Source organism: Narcine bancroftii, chromosome 7, assembly GCF_036971445.1.
Source record: "Narcine bancroftii isolate sNarBan1 chromosome 7, sNarBan1.hap1, whole genome shotgun sequence".
Classification (NCBI taxonomy): Eukaryota; Metazoa; Chordata; class Chondrichthyes; order Torpediniformes; family Narcinidae; genus Narcine; species Narcine bancroftii.
Window position 1 is genome coordinate 159,059,239 of NC_091475.1, and position 14,016 is coordinate 159,073,254.

A 14,016-nucleotide genomic window follows, 5' to 3' on the forward strand; every position below is an offset into this window, starting at 1 on the left:
GGAGCACACAGAACCTTTGGCCAGGCAGCGGGTGTGGGGGAGCTATCCCTTGCTGCAGATAAAGCACTCCCGGGCTCGGGAAGTGGCAGTCTTTAGAGTGGAGGCCACTGTAGTGGGAGCACCTGGTCCTTGGAGGTGCTCACCCAAGAGTGTGAGTTCGCTGGCCTTGAGGTTGTCATTCTCAAGACTGGCCTGTTCCAGTGATTTGGCCAGCTTGACGTGGCTAGCCACATCCTTCCTTCCTGACTCGAGCTATCACTACCTCACATACCTCGAGACTAAGGTGTCTCGGATCTGTTCATCTTCCTGGACGCGGCCCGAAGCGGCCTCATATCTGCACTTTTTAGCCAGCGTCTGCAGATCCAGCAGGTGGTCGTCAATTGATTCCGGGCTGTTGGCAGCGTAGTGTGAGCCGGTGCCTAGCTAGGACCTCATTCAGGGCCTTTGTATAGCGAGCCTTCAGTTCCTCAAAGGCAGCCTTGTACGTCAGGCAGTCTCAGATGAATGCATACCTCTTTGTCCCTACCCCTGGAACTTGTCTGTATGGAAGACGTCCCTGGTCGCATTCAGGTAGTCCTGGAAGCAGCCTAGCCATTATGCAAACTTGTCAGCTGCATTGGGGGACTGGGATTTATTAACAGCATATTGGGCTTGAGTAATGCTGCCATCATTGTTTGTAAGCTGTTGGATTGTATCATAGATAAAAGTTCACACTCGACCGTAGGGTGAACTATCGCTTTTATTAGCTTACAATGCAGGTAGGGTTTATGAACAGGCTTCAGATGGGCTCTGGGTTTAGGTGGGAATCTAAGGTATTATACAGGCCCCTGGGGGAGGAGCCGGGAGATGGGACCAGTTGTCAGCGCAGCACATCCTACAGTCTGTGAGAAATGCATCCAGCTGCAAATCCTGCTCTGTTGAGTTAAGGAATTGGAGTTGGATGAACTCTGGATCATTTTGGATGCAGAAGGGATGATGGACATGACTGACAGAGACACTCACACTTGGGAGACAGGAGGAAAGTAGATGGGTGTGGTGATACACCACTAGCCTACTGCAGGGGGCGACCTGTATACCTGCAGGAAGAGCACTGGAGGACAAGACAACACCTGGCTGGCTGCCAATCAGCTGACCTAAATGGACCAAGCCCCTCGTGGTCGGCTGCCAATCATCTGCCGGGATATAAGCCACATCCGGCCCCTCGAGGTCGGTCACACAGAGCCAGCACAGCTAACAACAGCAGGGAATTTAAGTGGAATAAAGCCTGTTGATCAGTCTTTCATATTGTGTCTGCTTTCTATATGTCAGCACATCACAATTTATTTCATTTAAAATTTAATCTGCTATAGAGAAGCTCCTAAGTGCCGGGAGCCTCGAAGTCAACCCACATCACCCGGACACGCACGCATAGAAATCTGGAGGCACACACAGTCGAATCATCGAGGCATATGCTGACGTCCTAGACTCTGACAAGAAAAAGCTTGTCCTGCTCTGGTTGGAATTGGGTCCCCGAGCATCCAGGCCCTCAAAGACTGCCCCGAGGTGATGAACAGCCTTGAAACTATGTTTTAACCCCTAATGAATGTGGTCTTCACCAGGTACCTTCTAAGCATTCATGCACAGCACTCCGGAGAGACAGCCAAGTCTAGGAGCCCTTTGTCAGTTGGCTTGACCATGCATGGTCGAACCTGGGTTGATTGAAAAGGAAGTTGAAAGGTTGATCAGGGATGCCTGTGTCTGAGCTCTGTGCTTGAGAGCAGTCAGGCATAAGCTGCTGGAGGACAATATGTACTCCCTGGCCAAAAGTGTGGAGGTAGTCCGAGCCCTAGAGGCAGCAGTCCTGCACAGCCAGGCCTCCCTCCCGACTCCAGGCACAGCCAGGCCTCCCTCCCTCCCGACTCCAGGCACAGCCAGGCCTCCCTCCCTCCCGACTCCAGGCACAGCCAGGCCTCCCTCCCTCCCGACTCCAGGCACAGCCAGGCCTCCCTCCCGCCCGACTCCAGGCCTCCCTCCCGCCCGACTCCAGGCCTCCCTCCCGCCCGACTCCAGGCCTCCCTCCCGCCCGACTCCAGGCCTCCCTCCCGCCCGACTCCAGGCCTCCCTCCCGCCCGACTCCAGGCCTCCCTCCCGCCCGCCCGACTCCAGGCCTCCCTCCCGCCCGCCGGACTCCAGGCCTCCCTCCCGCCCGCCGGACTCCAGGCCTCCCTCCCGCCCGCCGGACTCCAGGCCTCCCTCCCGCCCGCCGGACTCCAGGCCTCCCTCCCGCCCGCCGGACTCCAGGCCTCCCTCCCGCCCGCCGGACTCCAGGCCTCCCTCCCGCCCGCCGGACTCCAGGCCTCCCTCCCGCCCGCCGGACTCCAGGCCTCCCTCCCGCCCGCCGGACTCCAGGCCTCCCTCCCGCCCGCCGGACTCCAGGCCTCCCTCCCGCCCGCCGGACTCCAGGCCTCCCTCCCGCCCGCCGGACTCCAGGCCTCCCTCCCGCCCGCCGGACTCCAGGCCTCCCTCCCGCCCGCCGGACTCCAGGCCTCCCTCCCGCCCGCCGGACTCCAGGCCTCCCTCCCGCCCGCCGGACTCCAGGCCTCCCTCCCGCCCGCCGGACTCCAGGCCTCCCTCCCGCCCGCCGGACTCCAGGCCTCCCTCCCGCCCGCCGGACTCCAGGCCTCCCTCCCGCCCGCCGGACTCCAGGCCTCCCTCCCGCCCGCCGGACTCCAGGCCTCCCTCCCGCCCGCCGGACTCCAGGCCTCCCTCCCGCCCGCCGGACTCCAGGCCTCCCTCCCGCCCGCCGGACTCCAGGCCTCCCTCCCGCCCGCCGGACTCCAGGCCTCCCTCCCGCCCGCCGGACTCCAGGCCTCCCTCCCGCCCGCCGGACTCCAGGCCTCCCTCCCGCCCGCCGGACTCCAGGCCTCCCTCCCGCCCGCCGGACTCCAGGCCTCCCTCCCGCCCGCCGGACTCCAGGCCTCCCTCCCGCCCGCCGGACTCCAGGCCTCCCTCCCGCCCGCCGGACTCCAGGCCTCCCTCCCGCCCGCCGGACTCCAGGCCTCCCTCCCGCCCGCCGGACTCCAGGCCTCCCTCCCGCCCGCCGGACTCCAGGCCTCCCTCCCGCCCGCCGGACTCCAGGCCTCCCGCCCGCCCGCCCGCCGGACTCCAGGCCGCCCGCCCGCCCGCCCGCCCGACTCCAGGCCGCCCGCCCGCCCGCCCGCCCGACTCCAGGCCGCCCGCCCGCCCGCCCGCCCGACTCCAGGCCGCCCGCCCGCCCGCCCGCCCGACTCCAGGCCGCCCGCCCGCCCGCCCGCCCGACTCCAGGCCGCCCGCCCGCCCGCCCGACTCCAGGCCTCCCGCCCGCCCGCCCGCCCGACTCCAGGCCTCCCGCCCGCCCGCCCGCCCGACTCCAGGCCTCCCGCCCGCCCGCCCGCCCGACTCCAGGCCTCCCGCCCGCCCGCCCGCCCGACTCCAGGCCTCCCGCCCGCCCGCCCGCCCGACTCCAGGCCTCCCGCCCGCCCGCCCGCCCGACTCCAGGCCTCCCGCCCGCCCGCCCGCCCGACTCCAGGCCTCCCGCCCGCCCGCCCGCCCGACTCCAGGCCTCCCGCCCGCCCGCCCGCCCGACTCCAGGCCTCCCGCCCGCCCGCCCGCCCGACTCCAGGCCTCCCGCCCGCCCGCCCGCCCGACTCCAGGCCTCCCGCCCGCCCGCCCGCCCGACTCCAGGCCTCCCGCCCGCCCGCCCGCCCGACTCCAGGCCTCCCGCCCGCCCGCCCGCCCGACTCCAGGCCTCCCGCCCGCCCGCCCGCCCGACTCCAGGCCTCCCGCCCGCCCGCCCGCCCGACTCCAGGCCTCCCGCCCGCCCGCCCGCCCGACTCCAGGCCTCCCGCCCGCCCGCCCGCCCGACTCCAGGCCTCCCGCCCGCCCGCCCGACTCCAGGCCTCCCGCCCGCCCGCCCGACTCCAGGCCTCCCGCCCGCCCGCCCGACTCCAGGCCTCCCGCCCGCCCGCCCGCCCGACTCCAGGCCTCCCGCCCGCCCGCCCGCCCGACTCCAGGCCTCCCGCCCGCCCGACTCCAGGCCTCCCGCCCGCCCGACTCCAGGCCTCCCGCCCGCCCGACTCCAGGCCTCCCGCCCGCCCGACTCCAGGCCTCCCGCCCGCCCGACTCCAGGCCTCCCGCCCGCCCGACTCCAGGCCTCCCGCCCGCCCGACTCCAGGCCTCCCGCCCGCCCGACTCCAGGCCTCCCGCCCGCCCGACTCCAGGCCTCCCGCCCGCCCGACTCCAGGCCTCCCGCCCGCCCGACTCCAGGCCTCCCGCCCGCCCGACTCCAGGCCTCCCGCCCGCCCGACTCCAGGCCTCCCGCCCGCCCGCCCGCCCGACTCCAGGCCTCCCGCCCGCCCGCCCGCCCGACTCCAGGCCTCCCGCCCGCCCGCCCGCCCGACTCCAGGCCTCCCGCCCGCCCGACTCCAGGCCTCCCGCCCGCCCGCCCGACTCCAGGCCTCCCGCCCGCCCGCCCGACTCCAGGCCTCCCGCCCGCCCGCCCGACTCCAGGCCTCCCGCCCGCCCGCCCGACTCCAGGCCTCCCGCCCGCCCGCCCGCCCGACTCCAGGCCTCCCGCCCGCCCGCCCGCCCGACTCCCGGCCTCCCGCCCGACTCCCGGCCTCCCGCCCGACTCCCGGCCTCCCGCCCGACTCCCGGCCTCCCGCCCGACTCCCGGCCTCCCGCCCGACTCCCGGCCTCCCGCCCGACTCCCGGCCTCCCGCCCGACTCCCGGCCTCCCGCCCGACTCCCGGCCTCCCGCCCGACTCCCGGCCTCCCGCCCGACTCCCGGCCTCCCGCCCGACTCCCGGCCTCCCGCCCGACTCCCGGCCTCCCGCCCGACTCCCGGCCTCCCGCCCGACTCCCGGCCTCCCGCCCGACTCCCGGCCTCCCGCCCGACTCCCGGCCTCCCGCCCGACTCCCGGCCTCCCGCCCGACTCCCGGCCTCCCGCCCGACTCCCGGCCTCCCGCCCGACTCCCGGCCTCCCGCCCGACTCCCGGCCTCCCGCCCGACTCCCGGCCTCCCGCCCGACTCCCGGCCTCCCGCCCGACTCCCGGCCTCCCGCCCGACTCCCGGCCTCCCGCCCGACTCCCGGCCTCCCGCCCGACTCCCGGCCTCCCGCCCGACTCCCGGCCTCCCGCCCGACTCCCGGCCTCCCGCCCGACTCCCGGCCTCCCGCCCGACTCCCGGCCTCCCGCCCGACTCCCGGCCTCCCGCCCGACTCCCGGCCTCCCGCCCGACTCCCGGCCTCCCGCCCGACTCCCGGCCTCCCGCCCGACTCCCGGCCTCCCGCCCGACTCCCGGCCTCCCGCCCGACTCCCGGCCTCCCGCCCGACTCCCGGCCTCCCGCCCGACTCCCGGCCTCCCGCCCGACTCCCGGCCTCCCGCCCGACTCCCGGCCTCCCGCCCGACTCCCGGCCTCCCGCCCGACTCCCGGCCTCCCGCCCGACTCCCGGCCTCCCGCCCGACTCCCGGCCTCCCGCCCGACTCCCGGCCTCCCGCCCGACTCCCGGCCTCCCGCCCGACTCCCGGCCTCCCGCCCGACTCCCGGCCTCCCGCCCGACTCCCGGCCTCCCGCCCGACTCCCGGCCTCCCGCCCGACTCCCGGCCTCCCGCCCGACTCCCGGCCTCCCGCCCGACTCCCGGCCTCCCGCCCGACTCCCGGCCTCCCGCCCGACTCCCGGCCTCCCGCCCGACTCCCGGCCTCCCGCCCGACTCCCGGCCTCCCGCCCGACTCCCGGCCTCCCGCCCGACTCCCGGCCTCCCGCCCGACTCCCGGCCTCCCGCCCGACTCCCGGCCTCCCGCCCGACTCCCGGCCTCCCGCCCGACTCCCGGCCTCCCGCCCGACTCCCGGCCTCCCGCCCGACTCCCGGCCTCCCGCCCGACTCCCGGCCTCCCGCCCGACTCCCGGCCTCCCGCCCGACTCCCGGCCTCCCGCCCGACTCCCGGCCTCCCGCCCGACTCCCGGCCTCCCGCCCGACTCCCGGCCTCCCGCCCGACTCCCGGCCTCCCGCCCGACTCCCGGCCTCCCGCCCGACTCCCGGCCTCCCGCCCGACTCCCGGCCTCCCGCCCGACTCCCGGCCTCCCGCCCGACTCCCGGCCTCCCGCCCGACTCCCGGCCTCCCGCCCGACTCCCGGCCTCCCGCCCGACTCCCGGCCTCCCGCCCGACTCCCGGCCTCCCGCCCGACTCCCGGCCTCCCGCCCGACTCCCGGCCTCCCGCCCGACTCCCGGCCTCCCGCCCGACTCCCGGCCTCCCGCCCGACTCCCGGCCTCCCGCCCGACTCCCGGCCTCCCGCCCGACTCCCGGCCTCCCGCCCGACTCCCGGCCTCCCGCCCGACTCCCGGCCTCCCGCCCGACTCCCGGCCTCCCGCCCGACTCCCGGCCTCCCGCCCGACTCCCGGCCTCCCGCCCGACTCCCGGCCTCCCGCCCGACTCCCGGCCTCCCGCCCGACTCCCGGCCTCCCGCCCGACTCCCGGCCTCCCGCCCGACTCCCGGCCTCCCGCCCGACTCCCGGCCTCCCGCCCGACTCCCGGCCTCCCGCCCGACTCCCGGCCTCCCGCCCGACTCCCGGCCTCCCGCCCGACTCCCGGCCTCCCGCCCGACTCCCGGCCTCCCGCCCGACTCCCGGCCTCCCGCCCGACTCCCGGCCTCCCGCCCGACTCCCGGCCTCCCGCCCGACTCCCGGCCTCCCGCCCGACTCCCGGCCTCCCGCCCGACTCCCGGCCTCCCGCCCGACTCCCGGCCTCCCGCCCGACTCCCGGCCTCCCGCCCGACTCCCGGCCTCCCGCCCGACTCCCGGCCTCCCGCCCGACTCCCGGCCTCCCGCCCGACTCCCGGCCTCCCGCCCGACTCCCGGCCTCCCGCCCGACTCCCGGCCTCCCGCCCGACTCCCGGCCTCCCGCCCGACTCCCGGCCTCCCGCCCGACTCCCGGCCTCCCGCCCGACTCCCGGCCTCCCGCCCGACTCCCGGCCTCCCGCCCGACTCCCGGCCTCCCGCCCGACTCCCGGCCTCCCGCCCGACTCCCGGCCTCCCGCCCGACTCCCGGCCTCCCGCCCGACTCCCGGCCTCCCGCCCGACTCCCGGCCTCCCGCCCGACTCCCGGCCTCCCGCCCGACTCCCGGCCTCCCGCCCGACTCCCGGCCTCCCGCCCGACTCCCGGCCTCCCGCCCGACTCCCGGCCTCCCGCCCGACTCCCGGCCTCCCGCCCGACTCCCGGCCTCCCGCCCGACTCCCGGCCTCCCGCCCGACTCCCGGCCTCCCGCCCGACTCCCGGCCTCCCGCCCGACTCCCGGCCTCCCGCCCGACTCCCGGCCTCCCGCCCGACTCCCGGCCTCCCGCCCGACTCCCGGCCTCCCGCCCGACTCCCGGCCTCCCGCCCGACTCCCGGCCTCCCGCCCGACTCCCGGCCTCCCGCCCGACTCCCGGCCTCCCGCCCGACTCCCGGCCTCCCGCCCGACTCCCGGCCTCCCGCCCGACTCCCGGCCTCCCGCCCGACTCCCGGCCTCCCGCCCGACTCCCGGCCTCCCGCCCGACTCCCGGCCTCCCGCCCGACTCCCGGCCTCCCGCCCGACTCCCGGCCTCCCGCCCGACTCCCGGCCTCCCGCCCGACTCCCGGCCTCCCGCCCGACTCCCGGCCTCCCGCCCGACTCCCGGCCTCCCGCCCGACTCCCGGCCTCCCGCCCGACTCCCGGCCTCCCGCCCGACTCCCGGCCTCCCGCCCGACTCCCGGCCTCCCGCCCGACTCCCGGCCTCCCGCCCGACTCCCGGCCTCCCGCCCGACTCCCGGCCTCCCGCCCGACTCCCGGCCTCCCGCCCGACTCCCGGCCTCCCGCCCGACTCCCGGCCTCCCGCCCGACTCCCGGCCTCCCGCCCGACTCCCGGCCTCCCGCCCGACTCCCGGCCTCCCGCCCGACTCCCGGCCTCCCGCCCGACTCCCGGCCTCCCGCCCGACTCCCGGCCTCCCGCCCGACTCCCGGCCTCCCGCCCGACTCCCGGCCTCCCGCCCGACTCCCGGCCTCCCGCCCGACTCCCGGCCTCCCGCCCGACTCCCGGCCTCCCGCCCGACTCCCGGCCTCCCGCCCGACTCCCGGCCTCCCGCCCGACTCCCGGCCTCCCGCCCGACTCCCGGCCTCCCGCCCGACTCCCGGCCTCCCGCCCGACTCCCGGCCTCCCGCCCGACTCCCGGCCTCCCGCCCGACTCCCGGCCTCCCGCCCGACTCCCGGCCTCCCGCCCGACTCCCGGCCTCCCGCCCGACTCCCGGCCTCCCGCCCGACTCCCGGCCTCCCGCCCGACTCCCGGCCTCCCGCCCGACTCCCGGCCTCCCGCCCGACTCCCGGCCTCCCGCCCGACTCCCGGCCTCCCGCCCGACTCCCGGCCTCCCGCCCGACTCCCGGCCTCCCGCCCGACTCCCGGCCTCCCGCCCGACTCCCGGCCTCCCGCCCGACTCCCGGCCTCCCGCCCGACTCCCGGCCTCCCGCCCGACTCCCGGCCTCCCGCCCGACTCCCGGCCTCCCGCCCGACTCCCGGCCTCCCGCCCGACTCCCGGCCTCCCGCCCGACTCCCGGCCTCCCGCCCGACTCCCGGCCTCCCGCCCGACTCCCGGCCTCCCGCCCGACTCCCGGCCTCCCGCCCGACTCCCGGCCTCCCGCCCGACTCCCGGCCTCCCGCCCGACTCCCGGCCTCCCGCCCGACTCCCGGCCTCCCGCCCGACTCCCGGCCTCCCGCCCGACTCCCGGCCTCCCGCCCGACTCCCGGCCTCCCGCCCGACTCCCGGCCTCCCGCCCGACTCCCGGCCTCCCGCCCGACTCCCGGCCTCCCGCCCGACTCCCGGCCTCCCGCCCGACTCCCGGCCTCCCGCCCGACTCCCGGCCTCCCGCCCGACTCCCGGCCTCCCGCCCGACTCCCGGCCTCCCGCCCGACTCCCGGCCTCCCGCCCGACTCCCGGCCTCCCGCCCGACTCCCGGCCTCCCGCCCGACTCCCGGCCTCCCGCCCGACTCCCGGCCTCCCGCCCGACTCCCGGCCTCCCGCCCGACTCCCGGCCTCCCGCCCGACTCCCGGCCTCCCGCCCGACTCCCGGCCTCCCGCCCGACTCCCGGCCTCCCGCCCGACTCCCGGCCTCCCGCCCGACTCCCGGCCTCCCGCCCGACTCCCGGCCTCCCGCCCGACTCCCGGCCTCCCGCCCGACTCCCGGCCTCCCGCCCGACTCCCGGCCTCCCGCCCGACTCCCGGCCTCCCGCCCGACTCCCGGCCTCCCGCCCGACTCCCGGCCTCCCGCCCGACTCCCGGCCTCCCGCCCGACTCCCGGCCTCCCGCCCGACTCCCGGCCTCCCGCCCGACTCCCGGCCTCCCGCCCGACTCCCGGCCTCCCGCCCGACTCCCGGCCTCCCGCCCGACTCCCGGCCTCCCGCCCGACTCCCGGCCTCCCGCCCGACTCCCGGCCTCCCGCCCGACTCCCGGCCTCCCGCCCGACTCCCGGCCTCCCGCCCGACTCCCGGCCTCCCGCCCGACTCCCGGCCTCCCGCCCGACTCCCGGCCTCCCGCCCGACTCCCGGCCTCCCGCCCGACTCCCGGCCTCCCGCCCGACTCCCGGCCTCCCGCCCGACTCCCGGCCTCCCGCCCGACTCCCGGCCTCCCGCCCGACTCCCGGCCTCCCGCCCGACTCCCGGCCTCCCGCCCGACTCCCGGCCTCCCGCCCGACTCCCGGCCTCCCGCCCGACTCCCGGCCTCCCGCCCGACTCCCGGCCTCCCGCCCGACTCCCGGCCTCCCGCCCGACTCCCGGCCTCCCGCCCGACTCCCGGCCTCCCGCCCGACTCCCGGCCTCCCGCCCGACTCCCGGCCTCCCGCCCGACTCCCGGCCTCCCGCCCGACTCCCGGCCTCCCGCCCGACTCCCGGCCTCCCGCCCGACTCCCGGCCTCCCGCCCGACTCCCGGCCTCCCGCCCGACTCCCGGCCTCCCGCCCGACTCCCGGCCTCCCGCCCGACTCCCGGCCTCCCGCCCGACTCCCGGCCTCCCGCCCGACTCCCGGCCTCCCGCCCGACTCCCGGCCTCCCGCCCGACTCCCGGCCTCCCGCCCGACTCCCGGCCTCCCGCCCGACTCCCGGCCTCCCGCCCGACTCCCGGCCTCCCGCCCGACTCCCGGCCTCCCGCCCGACTCCCGGCCTCCCGCCCGACTCCCGGCCTCCCGCCCGACTCCCGGCCTCCCGCCCGACTCCCGGCCTCCCGCCCGACTCCCGGCCTCCCGCCCGACTCCCGGCCTCCCGCCCGACTCCCGGCCTCCCGCCCGACTCCCGGCCTCCCGCCCGACTCCCGGCCTCCCGCCCGACTCCCGGCCTCCCGCCCGACTCCCGGCCTCCCGCCCGACTCCCGGCCTCCCGCCCGACTCCCGGCCTCCCGCCCGACTCCCGGCCTCCCGCCCGACTCCCGGCCTCCCGCCCGACTCCCGGCCTCCCGCCCGACTCCCGGCCTCCCGCCCGACTCCCGGCCTCCCGCCCGACTCCCGGCCTCCCGCCCGACTCCCGGCCTCCCGCCCGACTCCCGGCCTCCCGCCCGACTCCCGGCCTCCCGCCCGACTCCCGGCCTCCCGCCCGACTCCCGGCCTCCCGCCCGACTCCCGGCCTCCCGCCCGACTCCCGGCCTCCCGCCCGACTCCCGGCCTCCCGCCCGACTCCCGGCCTCCCGCCCGACTCCCGGCCTCCCGCCCGACTCCCGGCCTCCCGCCCGACTCCCGGCCTCCCGCCCGACTCCCGGCCTCCCGCCCGACTCCCGGCCTCCCGCCCGACTCCCGGCCTCCCGCCCGACTCCCGGCCTCCCGCCCGACTCCCGGCCTCCCGCCCGACTCCCGGCCTCCCGCCCGACTCCCGGCCTCCCGCCCGACTCCCGGCCTCCCGCCCGACTCCCGGCCTCCCGCCCGACTCCCGGCCTCCCGCCCGACTCCCGGCCTCCCGCCCGACTCCCGGCCTCCCGCCCGACTCCCGGCCTCCCGCCCGACTCCCGGCCTCCCGCCCGACTCCCGGCCTCCCGCCCGACTCCCGGCCTCCCGCCCGACTCCCGGCCTCCCGCCCGACTCCCGGCCTCCCGCCCGACTCCCGGCCTCCCGCCCGACTCCCGGCCTCCCGCCCGACTCCCGGCCTCCCGCCCGACTCCCGGCCTCCCGCCCGACTCCCGGCCTCCCGCCCGACTCCCGGCCTCCCGCCCGACTCCCGGCCTCCCGCCCGACTCCCGGCCTCCCGCCCGACTCCCGGCCTCCCGCCCGACTCCCGGCCTCCCGCCCGACTCCCGGCCTCCCGCCCGACTCCCGGCCTCCCGCCCGACTCCCGGCCTCCCGCCCGACTCCCGGCCTCCCGCCCGACTCCCGGCCTCCCGCCCGACTCCCGGCCTCCCGCCCGACTCCCGGCCTCCCGCCCGACTCCCGGCCTCCCGCCCGACTCCCGGCCTCCCGCCCGACTCCCGGCCTCCCGCCCGACTCCCGGCCTCCCGCCCGACTCCCGGCCTCCCGCCCGACTCCCGGCCTCCCGCCCGACTCCCGGCCTCCCGCCCGACTCCCGGCCTCCCGCCCGACTCCCGGCCTCCCGCCCGACTCCCGGCCTCCCGCCCGACTCCCGGCCTCCCGCCCGACTCCCGGCCTCCCGCCCGACTCCCGGCCTCCCGCCCGACTCCCGGCCTCCCGCCCGACTCCCGGCCTCCCGCCCGACTCCCGGCCTCCCGCCCGACTCCCGGCCTCCCGCCCGACTCCCGGCCTCCCGCCCGACTCCCGGCCTCCCGCCCGACTCCCGGCCTCCCAGTGTAGCTGAAGAGGTAGTCCAGCCATGCTACCACTAAGCGGGCACAGGTACCACAGCCTCCCAGGCCTACACCATGAACACTGCCTATCTAACCAGCACTGACGATGTGGTCAACATGGATGCTGACCAGGCCACCCATCCAATGCACCCCATGCCTGTTGACACTGCTGATCACCACCCACTGCACCCCATGCTTGCAGAGGACAACACCGGCACAACTCACCTCCACCGTCGGGGAACTGTGACTCGGACCCAGAGATGTTCCTAGCAGCCACCACGCTCTCCAGAGACCTACCTCATGGCTTTGGGTGCTCCGTGATGGACGTCGAGCTCAACAGGCAGGTAACAAAGTCCCTACTCGACAGTGGACTGAGAGTTTCTTTCACCTGAACATGGCCTGTTCTCTGAAACTAAAATTCCACCCACCACCTTCTCTATTGCCTTCGCCACCCAGGACAGAACCATGAACACTGGCACTGCTCTGCCAATCTGACTGTAGGGAGGGGAGACGTACACTGGATTTAGACTCCTGGTCATGCCCAAACTGTGCCCCAGTCCTTCTGGGGTTAGACTTTCAATGGCACCTGCAGAGCATCACCCTCACCTTTGGGGGAGGGGCCTACTCACACTCGACAGCATGTCATCCAACCAACCCTGGCCAACCTGCACCCTCTCCACCAGACTGCAAGCCAAGATCCACCAGAAGTAGGCACTATTGCGCAGTGGATAGAGACTTTATCAAGGCAGAGGTGCAGCGGCTTCTGGCAGGTGTCATAGAACCCAGCAACAGCCCGTAGAGAGCCCAAGTCCTGGTGGTCAAAGGGGGCAGTCAACTGAGGATGGTTATAGATTAGTCAGACTATCAACCGGTACACTCAGCTGGACAGCTACCCTTTATGGAGGATAGCCAACATGGTCAATGAGAGCCGCTACAGGGTCTTCTCCATGATTGACCTGAAGTCAGCCTATCACCAAGTTCCCATCCACCCACGGGACAAGCCCTACACTGCCTTTGAGGTAGATGGGTGCCTCTACCAGTTCTGCTGAGTTCCATTTGGAGTCATTAATGGGGTTTCTGTCTTCCAGTGGTAGATAGATCGCATGGTAGACTGGCACAAATTAAAAGCGACCTTCCCAAACCTGGATAATGTCACCATCTGCAGTCACGACCAGCAGTACCACGATGCCAACCTGGAGAGATTTCTCCAGATGGCCGAGGAACTGAACCTCACTGACAACCAAGAGAAGTGCATGTTCAGCACCACCCACCTCGCCATCTGGAGTACATCAGGTCACATGGTTTCATCAGCCTGGCTCCAGAACAGATGCACCCATTAATGGAGCAACCCCTCCCACACATGCTCAAGGTGCCTTGGCCTTTTCTCTTATTATTTGCAGTGGGTTCCCTGCATTTTGGACAAGGTCCATCCACTTGCCCAGGTCACCACCTTTCCCCTCCCATCTGAGGCGCAGTCAGCCTTCAAGTGCATCAGGCAGGACATCGCGGATGCAAAGATGCATGCCGTGAATGAGAACTCCCCCTTCCAGGTGAAGTGATGCCTCCAATGTGGCCCTCGCCGCAACCCTCAACTAGAAGGGGCACCCTGTGGCTGCCTGCTCCAGAACTCTCCACGGTTCCAAGCTAGGGCATTCTGCCATTGAAGAGGATGCCTAGGTGATCATGGAAGTGGTCTGCCACTGGTGCCACTACCTGGCTGGCAGGAGATTCACCCTCACTTACCAGTGTACAGTGGTATTCATGTTTAGCACCACCCACAAAGGCAAGATCAAGAACGATAAAATCTTGTGCTGGAGAATCAAGCTAGCAAAGTACAGCTATAATATCCTGAATCGACTGGAGAAGTTTAATGACTCTCCCGACGCCCTCTCCTGGACCTGTGTATCGCACCATGATGACCATCTGCAGGCCCTGCACGAGTCCCTCTGTCACCTGGATGTCATTCGCCTATATCATTTTATCAAGTCCTGAAACCTCCCGTACACCGTCCAGGACGTCAGGACCATGACTGAGGCATGCCAGGTCTGCGAGAAATGCAAGCCCCGCTTCTTCTGCCCGCCCCAGGCCCATGTCGTAAAGGCCACCCAGCCCTTCAAATGTCTCAGCATAGTCTTCAAGGACCCCCTGCTTTCCACGAATCAGAATGTCTATTTCCTTGCGGTCATAGACGAGTACTCCTCTTTTTACCCT

At 74.9% G+C, this 14,016-nt stretch overlaps 1 protein-coding gene across 1 annotated transcript; it reads left to right on the forward strand.

The window, feature by feature from the left end:
• The first annotated feature begins 504 nt into the window (after positions 1 to 504).
• LOC138740055 (basic proline-rich protein-like) lies at positions 505 to 12,516 on the forward strand. Its single transcript, XM_069892488.1, has 6 exons — positions 505 to 570; positions 1,412 to 1,542; positions 1,756 to 2,049; positions 2,096 to 3,217; positions 12,008 to 12,149; positions 12,307 to 12,516. The coding sequence occupies exons 1-6, from the start codon at positions 505 to 507 to the stop codon at positions 12,514 to 12,516; spliced, it is 1,965 nt and encodes a 654-aa protein (XP_069748589.1).
• The last annotated feature ends 1,500 nt before the right edge of the window (positions 12,517 to 14,016 follow it).